The 22,573-nt window shown below is 41.4% G+C and overlaps 1 protein-coding gene and 1 non-coding gene across 2 annotated transcripts in view; one reads left to right on the top strand and one right to left on the bottom strand.

Moving 5' to 3' along the window:
* The window catches only part of LOC145344004 (V-type proton ATPase 116 kDa subunit a 4-like), a 90,927-nt gene that overhangs the window by 62,693 nt on the left and 5,661 nt on the right, over nt 1-22,573 (bottom strand). The window contains exons 2-4 of the mRNA XM_080190651.1: nt 13,599-13,730; nt 11,069-11,147; nt 4,437-4,534 (exon numbers count right to left, since the gene is read on the bottom strand). Of these exons, the coding sequence (XP_080046777.1) occupies nt 4,437-4,534; nt 11,069-11,147; nt 13,599-13,715 (294 nt within the window). The 5' untranslated portion in view covers nt 13,716-13,730. The remainder of the gene's footprint in view (nt 1-4,436; nt 4,535-11,068; nt 11,148-13,598; nt 13,731-22,573) is intronic.
* On the top strand, nt 15,793-15,979 carry LOC145344647 (U2 spliceosomal RNA). The gene has a single exon (XR_013886940.1). It is a non-coding gene; the product is annotated as a U2 spliceosomal RNA (small nuclear RNA).

Below are 22,573 nucleotides of genomic sequence, written 5' to 3'. Positions count from 1 at the left end.
CACAGGGGTGATCTTATTTGGTCCACAGTCAGTGATAGGAAGGTACGGCTGTGACTGAGGCTGAGGAAGGTATGGGGACCCAAGGGCCTCAGCCGTTGCAATTGTCCAGCAGATGCAAGGTTCTTTGCAGCCTGTACAGATGAAAGCAGTGGCTGTAGGGTGACACTGTAGTACAGGAAGCCATTCAAGTGGTGGTGGTGGTGGGGGGGGGGGGGGGGGGGTGTGTGTGTGTGTGTGTGTGTGTGTGTGTGTGTGTGTGTGTGTGTGTGTGTGTGTGTGCGGTGGAGAGCAGTGTTGGGGTCAGATGGGGACAATAAAGTCATGGGGATTGGCACAGTTCTCTACAGCTGAGAGAGTGAGAATCCAGATCATGGTGTTGCCTGTCTGGTACCAGGATTCAGGTCCAGCTCTGAGCTGGAGAGGAACTTGCCACAGGATGGCGAGAGGATCCAGTTGCCATGGTCTCTGTAGGTACTAATGACATAACTCGGAGCAAAATTAAAAATCAGATTCTCAAAAGGGAATAATCTCTGGAGATAAGAGAATTGGCGGAGGGTAAATAAGATCAGAGAGTTAACATGTGGCTGTAAGCTTGGCATGGGAGAAATGGGTTTCAATTCAAATGAGACATTATATATAAACAAATATAGCCTAATTTCCGTTATGGACACGCAGCTACAGGGTGACCAAGACTGGGAACTGAATATTCAAAAGTCTTTGACATTTAGGAAGGAGGGGCAAAAGGAAAAGGAGGTGGGATTGTACTGTTAATAAGCATACCATAAGTGAGAGAGGATCTTGGATTGAAAGATTAAGATATAGAATCAGTTTGGGTGGAGCCAAGAACCAGCAATGGGCAGGAAACATTGGTTGTTGTTGTACGCAGACCAAACTATATTGGTAATATAGTGAACAGTATAAATCAGAAAATTTGGGGTGTATGTAATAAGGATAATACAGTAATCATGGGATATGTCAATCCACACAAATTGGGTAAACCGAATTAGCACTAATGCTGCAGAGAACAAATTCCTGGATGGTCTACCAGTAAAACATGTTGAGGAGCCAACTAGAGAACGGGCAATTTTAGATTGAGTACTGTGCAATTATGAAGGGTTAATTAATAATCGTGTTGTAAAGGAGTCTTTAGGGAAGAGAGATCACATCATGTTAGAATGTAACATTAAGTGTACAAGTGACGTAGTTTAATCCAAAACTAGGGTCTTAAATCTAAACAAAGGAAACTATGAAGGTACAAGGGGCAAGGTGACTGTGGCAGATTGGAAGCCTAAATAAAAAGGTATTATGATAAACAGGCAATGGCTATCATTTGGAGAGTTAATACATGATTTACAACAAACTTACATTCCTTGGAGGCACAAATTCCCAGTTGGAAGTGATCCTATCATGATTAACAAGAGACGTTGAAAATTGTATTAGATCAAAGGAAGAGACTTGTAAAGTTGCCAAAAACAAAAGTAAGCCCAGGGATTGGGAGTATTTTAGAATTCAATAGAGGACCAAGAAATGGAAAAAGAAAGAAAACAGATTAAACTAGTGAGAAAACAAACTGGAAAATCTATATAAAAAGGAAAAAGTGAGAAAAGACTAAGTGGACCCACTACAGGCAGAGACAGGAGAATTTATAATGGGGAATAAAGAAATGGCAGATAAATTAAATGAAGGCTTTGTACCTGACTTCAGAGGAAAATACAGAAATCTCCCAGAAATAGTAAAGAATCAAAGGATTAGCAAGAATTAGGAACTGAGCAAAATTAGCATTAGTAAAAACTAATGATGGTGTAGGCCGATTGCATGGATTGAATATATTCACTATAAATATATTCATTCAGCGAGAATCACTGCTCCATCAACATAGACAGACCAAGCACTATGGCCACGCTGGGGGATCAGAGGCAATTCAAGCGCTCAGTGGTCAGGGGCATAGCCGAGCAGTACCTATTGGGCAGTGCCAGTGTCCATCTGGTACTCTAGTAATGCCCAGTTGGCACCATAACTGTGTCAGGGGACTCATCAGAAGGGTCCTGATGTTGGCAACCTGTGGTGGTGTAGGGGGAGAACATGCTGCCGATGATGGGTTTTGAGGGGGGAGTTTGAGGGAAGAAAACAGGTCCAATGTGCATGGGAGGGATTGGAAGGGGCTTTCCCAGTTCACTGAGTAATCAGGGCATCCTGCGCCATGGTACCCCAAGCAGTCTTCACTGGCGCACTTACGCTCCTTCCCCTTCTTTTATCAGTGCAAATCTTCCTGCTGTCAGAAAAACTGACCGTGCATGAGAAGATTTCAGTGCCACACCCATCCGAAAAAGCTGGTATAGAACACTCTCATTTTCATACTTTTATGACACTTAGGGGGCTACCTTACTAACTCATTCCACAAAGCTGGTTTTAATATTCTGAATCTCATTAGATATAATTAGTGAATCATAGAATCCTACAGTGCAGGAGGCCACAATTCAGCCCATCGAGTCTGCACCAACCACAATCCCACGAAGCTCCATTTTCCCTAGCTAATCCCCCTGACACTAAGGGGCAATTTGGCATGGCCAGTCCAGCTAATCCCCACATCTTTGGACTGTGGGAGGAACCCTTGCAGACACCAGGAGAATGTGCAGACTCCACACAAACAGTGACTCAAGCCAGGAATTGAGCCTGGATCCCTGACACTGAGGCAGCAGTGTTAACCACTGTGCCACCCAGAGTCCTCAGGGCTCACTTGCCCTTACCTGCTCATCAGTCAAAGTTCACACCAGCAAGGTTCACCAAAGGGGACCAGATGCGATGGACTCAATGGTGGGACCGGAGACTGTTGAGCCCCCCAGGTGGTCGGGGACTGGACAGTGCCATCTTGGCAACGTCGAAGGGGACTATTCTGCATCAGGTGTGGGGGAGGGGGCGGGAGCTAGTGATGAGCCAGGGCAGCATGACTGATCTCTCAGTATACTGCATACACAGTGCACTGGGAGATGGGGGCACCTACACAATGGCATCCCTAGAACTCAGCAACCAGCTTCCTGGTGAAAATAGACTCCACCCCTTTCCCTTACTGATGAGAATCACATCTGGGCTCTTTTTAAGGTGCTGCACTATTGCATCTGGGAGCTCACCCAAAAAATTGGCGCAGTTCTCTCCCATTGTCATGCTTGTTCAGCACTTAGAATTTCTTTCTTAAGATAAGTACTGTGGAAGTGAAGTATTGTATAACTACTTGCTACACGTGTTTGCCACTTCTGCGTAATCATCACATTTGTAAACAAATATAGTTTCAGTCCGAGTGATCTGGATGGAACGTAATGGACAACCATATGACTTCTAGTGCAGTGTTCTACAGTAAAGGGTAACAGTTGGTCATATACCTGCCATCTTCTTGATGGAATGCGGAAGGATGAAAGTTTTAGTTCATGGGATCAAGAATCAGCTTGTGGAATGGTCTTATTACTGTGAATATGAGTTAATAATACAGGGTGAGGAGCTTAAATTGTAACAGACAAGCCTTTACCCAAACATTAATCCACCGTTTTTTTTTCTGTCATGTGGACTTGCTGCAACATCCTGAGATTTTGTGGACTTATACAATAAAACTTGCACTGCGACAGATGCAGGAAGTGCAGTCCAAAATAAGAATTTTAGAGTAGGTTCTTCTCAGACTGAACTCAAGTAAAATTCCAAATAAGTGCTCCTTTAAAAGGGAACACTCTTGCCAGTGAAGGTAGGAAAATGCCAGACAACCAAAAAAAAATCTACTGGTCCATCTCGTCCAACCTACACATTTGTGGACGTACATACATTTCCCATCCACAACCATGCAACCTCTTGAAAGAGTCACAAGAAGTAGAAACTCAGGTAATTTGGAGTTGTGGGTAGAAATTGGAAAATTCTTTAAGCAATCAAAATTAGAGCAAGAGATCACATTAGTTCTGGAACATAAATCAGAGCCACAAGACTTGGATAGCAGCACATCATCATTAATGGCACGGATTCAAATTAGAAGATCATATCAGGTTCAGTATCAAGATGAAGGAACATCGATGCTCAAGAATGGAGCTCCGCCGTCATATAGCAAGGGTATTCACGTCACAGACAGAGAGACAGTAATGCTCCACAATACACGTTAACCATGTCCCACCACCTGAGAAGACCACACCACATTTCTGTTAGCTTATCCACATTCTATAACAACCATCCAGCACCACTGAGTGAGACTGCTATTATATCCAATTCTCCACAGTTAAATGCACTGAGTCTGCACCCACTGGGACTTGGGTTGTGTCAACCCTAATTTGTTTTACATACAACCCTTCCAGCCAGCTAAGAGGGAACTTTGCTTTCATAATTCTAGATTTGAACCCAAGAATCAGTATAACCCGTAGGTTGAACCTAGGATAATCTGGACTCCACAAGCTTTCCCTCCTTACCTCCAGGTCAATCATATCTTTGGGAAGAGGAGCCTGAGGATTCTCTCCATCATCTTGGACAACAATCTCATCCCTTTCCATTTCAGTCTCCAGGAATCCTACAAACCAAATTCAACATAAAAGGTAAGGAAAATAAAAAACAAGTGGTGACCAGTGGTCTATCAAATCTTCTGCAATAAATCCAAGTCCAAACAATACCAATAGACATAATCAATAGGAATGTTAGAATCTCATTTTGGTCAGGCAAGTTCATATGTAACCATAACTACAAAGCATCCTCCTATGATGTTCTGGGGTAGGGGTGAGGGTGGTGTCAGGGGAGAATCACACTTACAATGCAAGATATTAAAAAATTGCCAACAAAAGAAAGGAAGATTTATATTTGACCAAACATTCTGAATGCTTGGATAAATTAACTAAGAGTAGAGCAGGGTGATATAGTGAATATGATATGCACGGACATTCAGAAGACTCTCGATAATTGGTACACAGGAGACTCAGGGCAGAAGGTGAAATCAGAAGCCAGCTGTCAGAATGGATTAAAAGGTGGCTTACAACGTAGATAGTAGAGTGTAGGAGTTAAGGGTAGTTTCTCAGTCCAATAAAAAAAATGGGAATTGGGGTCTCTCAGCACTCCAATTCCACACCATATACATAAATAATTTTGATTCTAAAATTAGCACAATGATGTCAAAACTTGCAGATGATGCCGAATTGGTTGTACAGTTAATGCCGAGGACCAGGAAGAGAAAAACAAACAATATGACCTATTCAATTCAGTACAGAGATGTGTGAGATGGGCTCATTGTGGTAGAGAGAAGGAGGCAATTTGCTGTGTTTATTTTGGGAGTTAAATGAAATAAATTGGTTAGAGGAGCAGAGAGACCAGGAAATACTCCTCCATAGTTATCTAAAAAGAAGCAACACAAATTCATAAGACAATAACAAATTCAAACAAAGCCCTTGGGTTCATTTCTAGGAGAATGTAATGTTAAATTTCTATAAAACCTTAGTTAACTGTGTGCAGTTTTGATCTCCATACTGTCAATAGGATATTGAAACACTGGAAAATGCAGAAAAGAATTACAAGGATATTATCAGAATTGAGAGGATGCAACAATCAGGAAAGATTCTTTCCCCAGGAAATAGAAAGTGAAGAAAGGATCCAACAGAGACCATAAAATTATAAAGACGTTCATGGGATGGATGTGAAGAAACTTTTTCCACATGGGTGAAGAAACAAGGAGCATAAAATAAGATAGTCAATGAGGAAGAATTTAGGAGGAATTTCTTAATATAGAGACTTGGGAACACAAAACTTGCTGCCATGTGCAGATGGTAATGATGCATTTAAGGTGCGCTGTGCTGCATACAGGAGGGAAAGGGAAGAGAGAGATCAGATCAGAAAGAAACACTTGGAATAGGGGTGAGGTAAAGTACAAATACCAGCACTAACCAGTCGGACTGGACTGGCCTGATTTTGTACTGTTCATTCCAAGAAATTTCATGCGAGAAACTTTCTTTAACTCCCACACTTTGCTCTGCGCCCTCCAGACATCTGACTACGCAAAACAATTTTCTCAATTCCATATGCCACTATCTTGCCCAAGGCACTTAAATGACTTTGCAAATCCAGGTGTACTTAAATTAAAGTCTGCTACATCACCTTGAAGTCCTAGCCCTGTATTGATAGTTGTGCTATACCTAATAAGAAAACCTTTTTACTGGACTTTTATAGTTTATTTTGCTTTTCTAGTTCTTAGACTTTCTATTCATGCAACCTTTCATTGCTTTTGTATTTGACTTGGCTTTTATTTTTGTTTACTGTTTCCTATTAGTAGACAAAGTGTGTAAGATAAGGTTAGTGAGCTGCAGGAACACAGCCATATTGGAATGTGGTGTTGAAGTGATAAGGGGGACTTGCTCAATTAGAAAGCAGGGACGGACACTAAAAATTCCTGGACACAAGGCGTTCAGGAAAGACAGTGAAGGAAAGCAAGGAGGAAGGGTGGCAGTATTGACCAAGGAGGACTTTTTTTTTCTTCACTCATGGGATGTGGGCATCACTGGCTATACCAGCATATATTGCCAATGCCTAATTGCCCTCGAGAAAGTGGTGGTGAGCTACCTTCTTGAACTCAAATCCACCCGGTATAGGTACATCCACAGTGCTTTTGGGGAGGGATTTCAGCACTTCCCAAATATTCCAGTATTAAAGATTGGGTGTCTGCATAGATCAATGTCAGAAATCTATATGGACAGAGTTAGGAAACAAGAGGGATATTGGCCGTGAATCCTCCAGCTGTTTGCTGATGGCTGATTCTCTGGTCCTGGCAGCAGCACAACCTAGCTACGGATACCTTGGTGGTGTGGGGTAGCTACATGGGAAATACCATTGATAGTGGTGGGAGAGGAAGATCCCACCACCAGCAATGGCACGCTACCTATCGCTGCCGAGAAACCCGTTGATGGGGGGCCGGAGAATTCCGGTCACTATATCGACTGGGAGAGTTCTGTACACCAGCAACTACAGGGAAAGATGTTGAGAGTAAATCAGCAAGAAAATTGCAGACATGTGCAAAAGCTACAGAGTAGTGATAAAAGGCAATTTTAATTATTCTAATATTAATACAGATAGTAATAATGTAAAAGACAGAGAGGATGGAACAGTTTCTGAAGTGTATTCTGAATAATTTTCTGGTTCAGTAATGTCACAAGGGGGAAGGAGGCATTGCTAAATGTGCTCTAGGCAATGAAGCGAATCAAGGAGATCAAAGTTCAGTAAAAGGACACTTCAGAAACCATCATAAGGTTTCCACCTACGGAAAAGGACAAGGAGCAACTTTGAGTAAAAACTTAGTTTGGAAGTGGGTCAATTTCAGTACAGAGAGAATAGAGCACCCAAAAGATATGCAGGTTAGGTGGAATAGGCATGGTAAATGCATGGGAGTGGGCCTGGGTAAGATGCTTTTTCGGAAAGTCGGGTCAGACTTGGTGGGCCCAATGGCCTCCATCTGCACTCTAAGGATTCAGTGGCTCTATTGTCCAAGTAAAGAGGAATCAGACATCAACAGGAAAAGCTGTAATGGAACAATGTGCAACAGTTGAAGGCATGAACAGTCTAAGTATATTCTCATAAGGAGGAAATGTAGGACAAGCAAAGACAGAGTTTGCCAATGACCAAAAAGATAGAATCCTGTGACTTAGACTCTGGGCACTAATTGCAGTTCCAGTCCTGTCCACTGCAGCTTCTGGTGCTGTGGGACTAGACAAAGGTAACAATCAAATTGGCTGGCTGCTCTCTGAGGAAGGACTCCCTCCGGAGGGAAGGTAGAAGTCCCACCTCTGGTCAATTAACACCTGTTGGAGCATCATATGGCCATGGGACCAACAGCATCAGCTGTTGTGTTCGCCACCAACTCCTCTGATGGTGGGAAGGGAAACCCCACCATCCTAAAGATTTTCACCATTGTAACTGAGGAATTGGCTGGGGCACTGAATGAATATTCGGCATCCATGTTTGCCAAGGAAGATGATTCTGCTAAAGTCTGGTGAAAGGGAGGCAGTTGTGATATTGGATGGGCTAAAATTAATACAGAAGGTACTAGAAAAGTAGCTTCAGTTAAAGTTGATATGTCACCAAGACCAAATAGGGTACGTCTGAGAATACTAGAGGAAACAAGCAGAAGATTGCAGAGGCATTAACCATAATTTTTAAATCCTCTTGAGATGCAAGAGTAGTGCCAGAAGACTAGAGAATTGCAAATATTAAATCCTTGTTCATCTTTGCACTGTTTTTTCACCATCACGCCAGTCAACTTAACCTCGCTGGTGGGAAAGCTTTTAGAAACGATCATGTTGGGCAAAAATAACCATTACATCAATAAATGTAGATTATTTAAGGAAAGCCAGCACAGATTTATTAAAGGCAAATCATGCTCAACTAACTTACTGAGTTTTTGGTTGAAGCAATAGGAGTTTGAAAAGGTTATGCTTCTGATAATGTACATGGACTTTCACAAGATATATGATGAAGTGCCAAGTCACAGGCTTGCCAGCAAAGTTGAAGTCTATGGAATCAAAGGGACAATAGTAGATTGGATATAAAGTTGACTGAAGGACATGAAACCAAGTACCAGCGGTGAAAATGACCATTTTTCAGACAGGACCAGCGTATGCAGTGGGATTTCCATGGGATAGTACAGTATAAAGACCACTATCTTTCCTAACAACCTAGCCTTGAATGCACAGGGCACAATTTCAAAATTTGGAGATGACACAAAATTTGGAACTTTTGTGAATTGAGGGGAGTGATAAAAGTCACTAGATGAATGGATGGACGTGACAAATTAAATTTAATATAGAGAAATACAATGTGACATTTTGATAGAATGAGGAGAGGTGATTTAAAACAAACGGTAAAATTTGGAAACTGGAATATTGTGCACAATTCTGGGCACCGCACTTTAGAAAAGACATGAAGACTTGAGAGGATGAGGACAATATGCAAGATTAACTGCAAAAAAATCTAAAGGTAACGGAGTTTCTTGCACAGAAAATTTAGGATCTTGAATGTACTGCTTGAGTATGTGGTGGAGGCAGATTTAATTATGGCTTTCACAGGAGAATTGGATAATCACACGATGAGAAAATAAATTGCATGGTTACAGGGAAAGGATAGGGTTTGAGACTATAATTTGCTCTTGCAGGGAACTGGCACAGATACGGCAGGCTGAATAGTTTCCTTCTGTGCTCTAACTATTCTATGATTCTAAATGCAAAAGGACTATTTTCTGTTACTACAAATTTAATCACATCCCTCCATTCAACTGTGGATTGCTACATTTTTTCCTTACTGTAATATACTTGATTCTCGCTTTGCCCATCTCCTGTTTCAATCTATCCTTAGGTTCAAATGTCCATAGTTTACTTGCATCCAATCATACTGGGGCAGCCTGTTTTGGGTTACAAGATATCTCATATTTACATCAAATGTCAAAACATTACAAAGTACTTCACAGAGAAATTGTTGTGAAGTCCAGTGATGGTTGACGAATGTAACAGTCATTCTGGAACAGTGAACCATCAGCTGTGAGATTAATCTGCTTCTTGACGGTTCTGGTCTCAAACATACAACAGGCAACATGAAACAGGTCATTTCGGTCAACTGGTCTATGCTAAATTTATGCTGCACACCTGGGTAAAGAGGATTTCCCTGAATTGCTTATTGGATTTAAAGTTGAGTGTCCTACCTTTATGGCCACTAGCCTCAGACTTCCCGCGAGTGACATCAGCCCTATCAAGCCCCATTAAAACCTCAATTAGTTCATCCATCAATCTCTCTTTTAGAGATGAAAACCCAGTCTATTTTTACTCATTATTATTCTGGTGTCATTCTTGTAAATCTGTTCTCTCTTTTTTTGCAAGTGCCTCTATATTAATTTCTGCAACATGTGAACTAGTACTGTACTGTTATATACCCTCTCTGCTCATCTGTTCTATTCCTCTAGAATGAACTCCAGTGCCTTGTTTGCATTTCTATTGCCTTATTAATTTGTATTGCATTTAATGAAATGTGTACTCTAGATCTCTTTGCTAGCTCTTATTGTGCATTTTCTTACCAAAGTGCACCACTCCACATTTATTTACATTGAAATTAATTCACTGTTTACACGTTCATTCTGGAAAAGTGTTGTTTTGTCAATTTTCCTCTGTTTAATGCACTTCTAAATTTGGTATCATTTGCAAATTTTAAAATGGTTTTTATGATTCCCAAGTGGTGAACAACAATGATGTCCACACCAATCCCTGTGGAGCACCACTTGCCACCTTCGGACAGTCTGAATAACCATCTCTAAGTCAATCCTCAACTTTGCAACCAGCTTGCTAATCATTTTGCTACTTACCCTGACTCCACAAACAAAAATTAGATTGAGAAAAAATGTCAGTTAGGAGACTTGGAGATCTCACTGCTTTTCCGCTTACATCATTGAGTTTTAATGTTTAAGATTTCATTGGAAGGACAGTACTTCCCACAAAAAGAAACTCCAGTCCTAGGTAGGATTCTGAGCAGAATTTACTCTAGGTGACTGGGGTCCCATGTCATGTCTATTGTGGAAGACCCAGAGAAATCAACTGATCATCAGGCACTTAACTGGTCTTGTTGCCCCCACCCCCTCCCCAACCTAATCTGGCATTCCATTCCAGGTACTTATCACCCTCTATGTAAAAAACTTGCCTCTCACATCTCCTTTTAACTTTCCCACTTTTACCTGAAACCTCTAGTAAGTGATATTTCTATCCTGGGAAAAAAGACTCTGAATATCTTTTCCATGCCTCTTAATTTTGTAAACTTCAAGTGAAATTGAGGCAAACTAAGACAAGTCAACTCAAAGGCTGAAATCTGTGGAGATGCACTTTGGTGATAACTATCTGCAATGCCGAGAAAGAATCTGTAAATCAGTGCAAAAATGTTCACAAATCTGCAAGTTGGATTTGTCATTATTTTGTATGGTGCTGTCTATCTTTCATCACAAATATAGATTTAGGAAATTTTTGTTTACAGGATCTTCTCTCTATTACGTTAACTATTTTTATACACTAAAAAGTCTATTGATCATTTGCACACTTACGAAGGATTCTCTCCATCACTTCACAACGTCTAATTTCGTTCACAAATTTCCGTTGGAATGAATTGACACTTGCATTCAGCTGTGAAAAAAGACACACAAAAGTATCACCTTCCATTATCACTTCTTGTAAACATGGAACGTTCTTAACTCCGTCACCCTGGTGTGCAGTGCCATGAAGCAGGTGTTCCAAGCACACACTATTCTAATTATCTTTTAAAAATTCATTGATGGGATGTGGGCATCACTGACTGGACAGCATTTATTCTCCATTCCTAATTGCCATTGAACTGAATGGCTTGCTGGGTCATTTCAAAGGGCATTTAAGAGTCGACCACATTATTGTGTGGCTGGGGTCACACACCAGCCAGACTAGGCAAGGACAGCTGATTTCCTTCACTAAAGTAAATTAACGTGCCAGACGGGTTTTTACGACAATCAACAATGGCTTCATGGTCATCATTAAACTTTTAAATCCAGACTTTTATTGAATTCAAATTTTACCATCTGCCATGATGGGATTTGAACCCAGGTCCTCAGAGCATTACACTGGGTCTCTGGATGACTAGTCCAGCAACAATACCACTATGTCACTGCCTCCCTCAATGGTAATCACAAATTGACCTATATTCTCCTATTTTTACTCTCACTCGAGGGTGGCACTGGGAGTAATTCAGAGACTTTTCAAAGTCTTGCTTTGTAACTTCCTCCCGCCCTCCTTTCAACTTTAACTGCAGGACTTGAAACTGTTTCCTTTATATGTCTTTCGTGGCTCCTCAGCTTCGGTGCCTTATCCTTCAGCAGAAAAATTGAGCTGCCTTTCTGATTTCCCTTGTCCTGGCACTGGAGGCTTCCCTTGTGATTGGTATTGTTCAGTTTGCTTCATATTTTCCCCAATGTTTTTGGTAGCAGAAACAGCACTGCAAAAATGATGGTAAGGGAAGAGATATACAGGAATACTCGTGAACTTCAGGTCAGATCCATCTGCACATGAAGCTGCAGCCAACTACATAAACCAAGGTTGGCTCTATGTTGGGGCTGGATTTAAATTTCACTGTATATGGCTCTTGTCCCATCCTCACAGACAAAACAAGCTAACCACTGTTTGAATAATGCCCTGTTCAGTGTTTTTTCTTGTTTCTGTTTGTGCCTGGTTTGGTTTCTCCACAGTATGATAGCTTTTGGCAAATGAGATTTGCTGAACCCTCCCAATCTTTGACAAGAGTCACATTTGTTGTTTCTGGGAGAAAGGCCCAAACTTTTCTTTTTGGTGATGACATATAATGTAATTTGTGACACAATAATCTTTCTTCATTCAATTAACGTATTTCCTGGAGCATTTCTGCCTTTCCTTGTGAAAGGCTCAGACTCTTGCAGGGGCGCCATAAAGTTCTCACCAACATCTCTCCCAGTTTTTCATTAAGAAGTTGAGTGATTTGTTCTTGTGGGGTCAGTGTGCGCACAGCAGGTTATTAGACATAATGTGCTCTTTCCAAAAGATGCTAACAAATTGGATTGTCACCCCTGGTTCAAATCCCACCATGGCAGATGGTGAAATGTGAATTTAATAAAAAATCTGAAACCAAAAGTCCAATGATGCCATTATCAATTGTTCTAAAATGCCCATCTGGTTCAATAATGCTCTTCAGGGAAGGAAAACTGTCATTCTTACCTGGTCTGGCTGCATGTGACTCCAGACCCACAGCAATGTGGTTGACTCTTAATTGCCCTCAAGGATGGGCAATAAATGCTGGTCTAGCCAGCAACTTTCTCATCCCATGAACAAATAAAAAGGGTGCAGGAAAAAAGACTTCAGATTCTTGGAATAATGGGAGCAGTTTTGTGACAGGAAGAATGGGTTTAAGATGAATATGTTGCGTTTGCACAGATTTCAGGCTGATGTGGAATCATAGAATCCCTACTGTGCAGGAGGAGGCCATTTGGCCCATTGAGTCTGTACCAACAACAATCCCACCCAGGCCCTATCCCCATGACCCCATACATTTAGCCTGCTGGTCCCCCTGACCCTGAGGGGAAATCCACCTAACCCGCACGTCTTTGGAGTGTGGTAGGAAACTGGAGCACCCAGAGGAAACCCAAGCAGGCACAAGGGGAATGTGCAAAGTCCACACAGACAGTCACCCAAGTCTGAAATTGAACCCACATCCCTGGTGCTGTATTAATCATTATGCCACCTCATTCTTCCAGGCAGGATAACTTGTGCTTTGGGAGGAGATTTAAAATTAGCACATGAATGCTGACAGTACCTTCCAACCCCATGACCTACATCAGTAGGAAGGGCATTTGTTTGGGAATTACCTCCACATACCCATTCTGACTTGAACACAGGAGTGTTCCTTTATCATCCTTTATAAGTATCTTGGAACTCCCTCTCTAATAGCAGATGGACTGCTGCAGTTTAAAAAGGGAACTCACCACCACCAACTTCAAGGGTGAAGGAGGATGGGCAATAAATGCTGGCCTCATTCATATTTAGAAATACATTTTGAAAAGTCTGCCAACTTTTACTTACATCTCGAAACTGCATAAAACCAAGCTCTCCCAGCTCAGAGATGCAGCAATAGGCAGCCTCAACCTGCAGAAAAAGCTGTGTCAGGCACATCTCCTCACTTCGAAACAATGATGCCATCCTTCTACCGTTTCACTGAGGAAGAAAGAATTAAGTGAATAATACAAATTAGAAGGATAATGTCTGCATTTAGGATACTAGAAAATGGGGGCTTGCAGGGAACAATGCCACTGGAGAATGAGGGCTCTAGGGGAGACAGACACCAGATAACAGGGAACAGGGGAGGTTGGAATGCAGAAGATTCAAAACATGGTAGACTGGAGACTCAAAGGGAGAGGGTGACTGGAGAGTGCAGCTCAGGGGAGGACAACTAGAGATAGGGACACAGGGGAGAGGGATACTGACAGGAGTAGTTGCGAGGAACTACAGCCAGAAACAAGATACCAAGGTAGTAAATGGAAACAGCACTAAGAGACATAGCCAATAAAAGGTTAGTGCAAACTTAGGACTTTACCTCCCTACTCTGGTTAGAAAGTGAAAAGTTATTCCTACTGGTGGGAGAATGGATAACCACAGGGCAAAACCAGAGTGGTGAGAGAGGGGCAAAGAGGAGAAAGCTTGTTGAACCAAGTATAATTAGACTATGAGATACCTCACCAGAGGTGACTGTTGAGATAGAGATTAATCCTAAATTGCAAAATGAGTGGAATAAATATTTGAAAAGGAGAAATATAAGAAGATAAGAATGAGTTGAGGTTGTAGGAGAGAACACCAGTACCAGAATAGCATCTTCATGTGTTGTTATTTCTATGATTTTATGAGAGACTCCTTCCTTGATCAAGTTTAGTTCAGGTTGGGCTGTGCCACCCAGTTTTAATATGTGAAGTCCAAATACTTAGCAGCTGTGACTGAAGTTCTCAATTCAGAGCTATTACCTTTAAACAAAACAAAATGCAAGGAGATAGAGAGATACCAGACCTGGTGAAAGGGCCATTGATTGAGGAAATAAAAACCAGCACAATACAGGACGACTCCAGCTATATTTTCAGAATGGCTATTAGGGGAGTTGTAGAATTACTATTAGTTGGATGATGGAGCAATAGACATCACATTACTAGAAATGTATCAACTTTCAGTACACAATTATATTACATAGTTGAATCATATTGTTAATTACCCACTCACTGGAAACCTCCTAACAAAGAACCCAACTTATTCCAGGCAAATGCAACATTTGTAAAACAAATCATGTGATCAGACATCACATGGACAGGATGTCACATGATCCACAATCCCACCTCCCCCCAGGAATGTCTCCACCCAAATTTGGTGAGTTTGATCATTATTATGAAGGTGGAGAACTCCAGGTTTTTTTCTAAGGAAAAATCTTCAGATCATCTTAAACATCTATCAGAATTGATATTTGCAATTGTATTTTTGAGATATTTTAAACTGTCCTGACACCCAGAGAAAGATGGGATTTGATCAAGTATGCAGAAAGGTTTGAGGTGTTCAGCAGCTGCCAAGAAAAGTGACTGTGTAACAAGAACAGAAGATGCTGGAAAAACTCAGCATCTATCAGAACAGAGACAGAGTTAATGTTTTGAGTTTTTTGACTCTTTGTCAGAACCGAAAGGAGAGAGAACGTAGAAACTGCAACAAAATGTAGCAACTTTAATTAGCAAAGACGGATGGCATGGTGTGGCTTGGGTGGGGGGAGGGTTGCATTGAGGCAATACACATGTGGAATACTGAAAGGGGGTTTAAGATAGATGAAAAAGGTCATAGTCTAAAGTTGCTAAACTCTACATGTAAGACCACCCTTGCCTGGGAGGCTGTCACAATCTTAATGAGTGTTAGCTCACTACAAAAGAGGATGGGGCAACAATGCCCTATCACACACCTCTCCAAGTTGATCTCTCATCCAACCACCTCACAGGTTGCCAACATCTATCACAAGGCCATCTTCACCCCCTTCACAATCCCCATGTCCCCCATTTCCCACCCGAAATCCCACTAGCTGCTATGCTCCTCACTCTAATTCCCACTCATGCTATACCTCATCATCTGAACTGGTAAGAGTCCCATGTATACTCTCCCTATCTATCTCATTGCAGGGACTTCTTGAACCTGGAGCTTCTGACCCAGAGGGTAAGGATGCTACCCACTGTATCACAAGATCCCTCCCCAGCTTCTTATCGCTTCTCAGCCTTTTGGCTAAGATCAAGTGTAGTATCGACATGCTTGTTTGAAGTCATTAGGTTACATTTTAGCTTCATTTGAAGCAATTTTTAAAAGCAGCATCTCGGCCTTTTGGCTAAGATGCAAATAAGATCAAGCCTTGGAGGAGGTACTACGCCTACTCCAATCAGTTTGGATGATGTATATCAAGCCCAAGACAGGAGGTGAGAGCCCTGTCTTGTCAGCTTGGATTGGAAATGTCTCAACTTGTTGAAACTCTGAATTGGAATTGATTTGATTGAATTGGAATAAAAACAAAAAAAAAGCTTAATAAACAGGTCCTGTAACTGTGACTCTCAAAAACCATCTTTAAACATTTTTGCCTCAACATTTTGTGCTTAACCAACAATTAGGAAAAGTAGTATCTGATTAACGTTAAGAGCTTTCCGATGACCTTTACTGAATGGCTCACGTAAAAGAGATCGAATTACAGTGACAAAATGATTTATTTCTTGAAAATGATAAGAAAACAGCTGAAACAATGATGCTAGCTTGAGAAGTTGGCAGGTGTAAATATTTGAAATTGATCTTTAACCTCTCCAGTGCAAAATGGGCTTTATGGCCTTTCAGTTATTCACTGTTTCATTCTCCGGGAGGTGTGTCTGAGGTTACAGAACATGATGTGGAGATGCCGGCGTTGGACTGGGGTAAGCACATTAAGAGGTCTCACAACACCAGGTTAAAGTCCAACAGGTTTATTTGATAGCACAAGCCACAAGCTTTCAGAGTGCTGCTCCTTCATCAGGTGAGTGGGAGTTCTGTTCACAAACAGGGCGTATAAAGACACAAACTCAATTCACAAAATAATGGTTGGAATGCAAGCCTTTACAGGTTATCACATCTTAAAAGGTACAGACAATGTGAATGGAGAGAGCATTAAGCACAGGTTAAAGGGATGTGTATTGTCTCCAGCCAGGACAGTTAGTGAGATTTTGCAAGCCCAGTCAAGTCATGGGGATTACAGATAGTGTAACATGAACCCAAGATCCCAGTTGAGGCCGTCATCATGTGTGCGGAACTTGGCTATCAGTTTCTGCTTAGCATTTCTGCGTTGTTGTGTGTCGTGAAGGCCGCCTTGGAGAACGTTTACCCGAAGATCAGAGGCTGAATGCCCATGACTGCTGAAGTGTTCCCCAACAGGAAGACAACATTCTTGCCTGGTGATTGTCGAGTGGTGTTCATTCATCCACTGTCATAGTGTCTGCATGGTCTCCCCAATGTCCTGTGCCTCAGGACATCCTTTCCTGCAACGTATCAGGTAGACAGTGTTGACTAAGTTGCAAGTGTATGTACTGTGTACGTGGTGGATGGTGTTCTCACGTGAGATGATGGCATCCATGTTGATGATCCGGCACATTTTGCAGAGGTTGCTGTGGCAGGGTTGTGTGGTGTCGTGGTCACTGTTCTCCTGAAGGCTGGGTAGTTTGCTGCAGACAATGGTCTGTTTGAGGTTGTGCAGTTGCTTGAAGGCAAGAAGTGGGGGTGTGGGGATGGCCTTGGCAAGATGTTCGTCTTCGAGTACTGGACCCTTCATCATCCAGTACTTTCCCAAAGCAGAGAAGCTATCACATCTTCTCCGGAGCCTTCAACATGTCATTGATGAAGACGAACATCATGGGCATTCAGCCTCTGATCTTCAGGTAAGCGTTCTCCAAGGTGGCCTTCACGACACACAACAACGCAGAATTGCTGAGCAGAAACTGATAACCAAGTTCCACACACGAGGACAGCTTCAACCAGGATCTTGAGTTCATGTCACACTATCTGTAACCCCCACGGCTTGCCTAGGCTTACAAAATCTCACTAACTGTCCTGGCTGGAGACAACATGCATCCCTTTAACTTGTGCTTAGCTCTCTCTCCATTCACACTGTCTGTACCTTTAAGACTTGATCACCTGTAAAGACTCACATTCTAATCATTATTTTATAAATTGAGTTTTTGTCTTTATATGCCCTGTTTGTGAACAGAACTCCCACTCACTTGATGAAGGAGAAGCGCTCTGAAAGCTAGTGGCTTGTGCTACCAAATAAACCTGTTGGACTTTAACCTGGTGTTGTGAGACTTCTCACTGTTACAGAATGTACCATTGTCAACATGGTTGCATTGAACCAAACAGACCAAGTAGAAGGAGGAGAAAGTTAGAGAGATGGGACTAAGACAATATTCCTTATATCAGGTAGCCACTCTGAGTGTGTGCAGCAATGTTTGAGATTATACATTGGTGTCAGGAGCACCCATTTAGAAGCAAGTGAATTTCGCTCATATTAAATTGTGAAAGCTTCCAGAAGAAGGTTGGCTTTAGTCATGTCTCCGCTGAAAAAAAAGTTCCCAAGCGAAATACTATGCGTGCTTTATCCACATTTAGGTCTAGGTTGATTAGACTGATTACAAGGACAGACCGAAGGCAGAGGTAAGCTGTGTCACTCTTAGTTACACTCCAAACACTCTGCATGTCATTGGCAATGTTTGTTGTTTAATACAGGAGACATCAAATAAGTTTACAAGCATAACAGATTGTATCTCTGGGAATTGCAGAGAGGGTGTCCTGTACACCACCATCCAAAAGGTCAAAATTCTGCAATGGAGAACTCCAATTATTTTCACAAAAACTCAGTTTTGAGGGATTTCTATAATGCTTCATAAAGTTGCTTATAACTTGTTGTAAATTGTACTTAATGCACATACCATTATTAACCTGTTAATATCCTAGTAATACGTGTAAGGAAGGGATGGACACGAGTTGCAAATTATAACAAATTGCTGGATTATTTGTACCTCCACACCATATGACCTGGTGAAAACCCATTATCAAGCTGCCTGTGAATGGCTGCATTTGTGCTGTTAAAATTAATTAAACTGCTGTAGAGATTTAGGCACTTAATGATGTAAGGACCCACTTAATGATGAGATTTCTGTTCCTGAAATACCACTCATTTCTCTGGCCCAGAAAGGGGACAATTTAAATGGTGTTGTTTCATTCCTGCAGCTGGTAAATTATTACCAGAAATTTTCAAAGAGTTGTTTAATTATATTTTCTTCTATTTTCCTAACTCTTTTCTCTTAATCAAATCATTCTTACCTTTCGTTTCTGATTCTGCATCTGATTTGGTTCTAGTTTACCCACAGTTATTCACCCTATTTCTTTTTCTGTCGAGTTCTGTGCTTTCTCAGTGCTTAAATATAATTAATTAGGAAGGTAGATTGTTGATCCCTTCCTTCATTAAGATTCCTGATGCCCTGTCACCCTTCTCATGCTTTTATCAGCTCACAATTCCATCAAAAGATGTTCGAGCAGGTGACAAAAGAAATTTAACAACTTGGCATTCTCTGACAAATTCTAGGCCAAAGCAACCTCCCTTTGTTCCGTAATGATCCCAGCTGCTAAATGTCTGTTCATTTCCTCTGAGTTCCCTAATTTGTCACAGAAATAGGTCATTTAGCCTATAGAGGGTCTGTGGACTGTTTTCTCCCTGATTAATGAGTCTAATTCCTCTGCCCTACTCACATGAATATTTATCTGCATGAATAAACTTCACGTTGCAGATCCTGGATTAAATTAGGATCTGCAAATGATTTTGTAAATTAAGTGAACTCCTCTAGATTACCTGCTGCAAATATTTGTTTTCATTTCATCGTTTTCCTTCATAAACCTAATTTGCAGTTTGGAGGCAGATCTGTTATAATGTTATCCATCCATCATTCAGGCGCCTGAAATTACTGTTTACAATAGTAATGATAAAGGGTTTATCCTTCATCCTCATAAAAGAAAACATTCACTTATGTAACACCTTTCATAATCATTCCAAAATACTTCATAGTCATGTACTGTATTTTTAAGTTACTGTTGCTTTACCGGAAGCCCTGGCATCCAATGTGCACACAGCAAACTCTCAAAAACAACATAGATGAATTATCTGCTATGTCTTTTGGTGGTGTTGGTTGAAGGCTGAATGCTGACCAAGACATAAGGAAAACCCACCAATCATCTATAAAAAGTGCTGTGGTATTGTTTGGCTTACATGGTAAGTGATACATCCAAATGTGTAGCATTCCCTCAGCACAACACCAAAATGTTAGCCTTGGTTCAAATGCTAACAGGAACCTTTCCAATCTCAGTGACGGTAAGTTTTCCTATGGAAACTGTAATTGCACTGGGAAAGGAAAATACATACGTGAAGAGTTTATTTGTTACAGTGTCTGTAGAATATTGAAAAGTGACCAAACATCATATCCCATCATAGGTTTGTTTGACCGTGAAGTAATAACCAGTTGCATTTATATAACACCATTAACATAAGAAAACTTCCAGGGTGCTTCATGAGGTATTGGGCAGAAACAAGTAGGACAGCATAGTGCCAGGGACACAAATTTGATCCCAACCTTGGGATAACTGTGGAGTTGGATATTGTCTCTATGTCCGCACTTGATTTTCTTCTGGGTACTCCGGTTTCCTCTCATATGCCGGTTGGGTGGACTGGTCATGCTAAATTGCTCCTTAGTGTGCACTGATGTGTGCTAAATGTGCAAGGTTAAGGGGCTAGGGTGGAGGACATGACTAGGGTGATCTTTTGGAAAGTCAGTACAGACTCGATGGGCCGGCTGGCTTCTTTCTGCACTGTAGGGATTTTGTGGTTCTAAAAGGTCAAGTAGGAATCAGGAGTGAGCAACGGTGAGGTAGATTTTGAGGTTTTTGAAAGCTGGGGAAGAAGGTGGAAAGATTAGGAAAAGAATTCCTGAATGCAGAGAGGTTACGGCTGGGATCTGTAGAGGTAAGAGTGTAAACTGCAAGAAAGGCAATGAGCAGAAACTGAAGAAAAAATTGAAAAGGAAGAAACTGAGAGAAAGGAAGACTGAAGGAAAGAGCAGAGAGAATTTATTTACTGATGTTTTTAACTTTTGCTTTCATTTACTGAAAAACAAGTAAAAGCTTGAAAACAAAAAGGCTAAAGTTTTCACGTAAAAGAGACTCTGAAGAAGCACTTCACCTGTCTTGGTGAAAATCCCAGAAATGGCCAAACTTTCTCTATCCCTCCCCCTGAACGTGGCATTTCCCATCTTCGTGTGATTGGGATTGGAGTCAGTCCAGTGCTCACACGTGCACAATTTAAATACCAGCTGCCTCCACAGAAGTGAGCACATCAGGTAAGAAGTGTCTGAGTTTGGTGGATTCTTGCCAGTGTGCCCACCAGAAGGGCTAAGGCACTGTTTGGAATGCTAAAATTACACATGATCATGCAATCTTCACACAAAAACTTATAGGAGCTGTCAAGGAACTGCCAAGTGGCTCAAGAAGTGTCAAGCTGTCAAAGCTGTCCAGGAAGTGTCCTAGATTATTAGGATGAGTTTGAGTAGAGGGAGTAATGACAAAGGATACTAGATAGGGGTAAAGATTTGTATGAGTTGGTACAAAGTTGGCTGAGGAGCCATGATGGGTAGAGAGAGGAACATGAGTTAGCCATAGCGGGTATGAAGGGCCATGGAAGGTGTGTGGGAGTTGAAGGTTAGCATGGATGGGCCACAGGGAGTGCGTGGGGTGGTGATGAGGGCTTGAGGGATGCTTTTGGTTTCATTGTTGCACTGGGCAGGCTGGGAAATCTCCTGACGTGACCCAGAGACGAAAACCTGGGCCAAAGTCTTAACATGATAGTGTTAAGACAATACAGAAAGGAATTGAAAGACCACAGTGATAAGGAACGGAAGCATGAAAAATTGCAGTTGAAGGATGAAAGCAAGATTTCCCAACCAGACACACCACGCATTAACACTCCAAACTCATTCTCAGATTTTCCTTTTAAGACTGTGAATCAACAAAGGTTATGCTTGAACAATCAAGGTTGCATTAATCAAATGCAAAACAGTTTAGCGCCAAAAGTTAAATCTAGATTGCTGGGGACTTACAACCCTGGTTAATTGGGAATGTTTCTTCTGTACACTTAAAGGGAGAAATAGGTTTGTGAAGCCCTGATGATTTTCGTAGTCTAACAACAATTTGCAACTTAAGCTCTATTGAAGTCCAAGTCAGTTCACAGGAGTGTTTTTCAAATAAAATTTGATCTCAAACTACAATGGGACATGTGTCCAAAAGTTTGGTTAAAGTAGGTTAAAGAATTGCACAAAATCACAGGATTGTCACAGGACTGAAGGAGGTCATTTAGTTTATCGTGTTTGCATTCACTGTCCAAATGAACAATTCATCTGGTGCCTTCTCCCGGTAACCATGCACATTCTTCCTTTTTAGATAACAGTCTAATTGCTTTTAGAAAGCCTTGATTGAATTGGTCTCCACCACACTCAGGCAAGTGCATTCCAGACCTTAACCATTTGCTGTGTGAATAAGTATTTTCGCATGTCGCGTCTGTTTCTTTTGCCAATTACTTTAAATTTGTACTGTCTGGTTCTTGATCCTTTCATGAGTGGGAACAGTTTAATGCTATCTCATCTGTCCAGACCTTTCATGGTTGTAAATATCTCTAGCAAATCTCCTCTCAACCTTCTGTTCTCCATGGAAAAGAATCCTAGCTTATCCAATTTTATTTTGCAACTGAAGTTCCTCATCCCTGGAACCAGTCTCCTGAATTTTTTCTGCACTTTCTCCAATGCCTTTCCTCAGGTGCCCTACACTGGATGCAATTTTCCAGCTGAGGTCAGACTAAAAAGTTCAAAATAACCTCCTTGACCTTGGATACTATGCCCCTATTAAATAAAACTAAGGATGCTGTATGCTTTATTAATTGT

The sequence above is a fragment of the Carcharhinus amblyrhynchos genome, chromosome 6, assembly GCF_965287045.1.
Source record: "Carcharhinus amblyrhynchos chromosome 6, sCarAmb.v2.hapA, whole genome shotgun sequence".
Lineage (NCBI taxonomy): Eukaryota > Metazoa > Chordata > Chondrichthyes > Carcharhiniformes > Carcharhinidae > Carcharhinus > Carcharhinus amblyrhynchos.
Note: the sequence above shows the minus strand (reverse complement) of the source record. Positions and strands in the feature narration are given on the sequence as shown.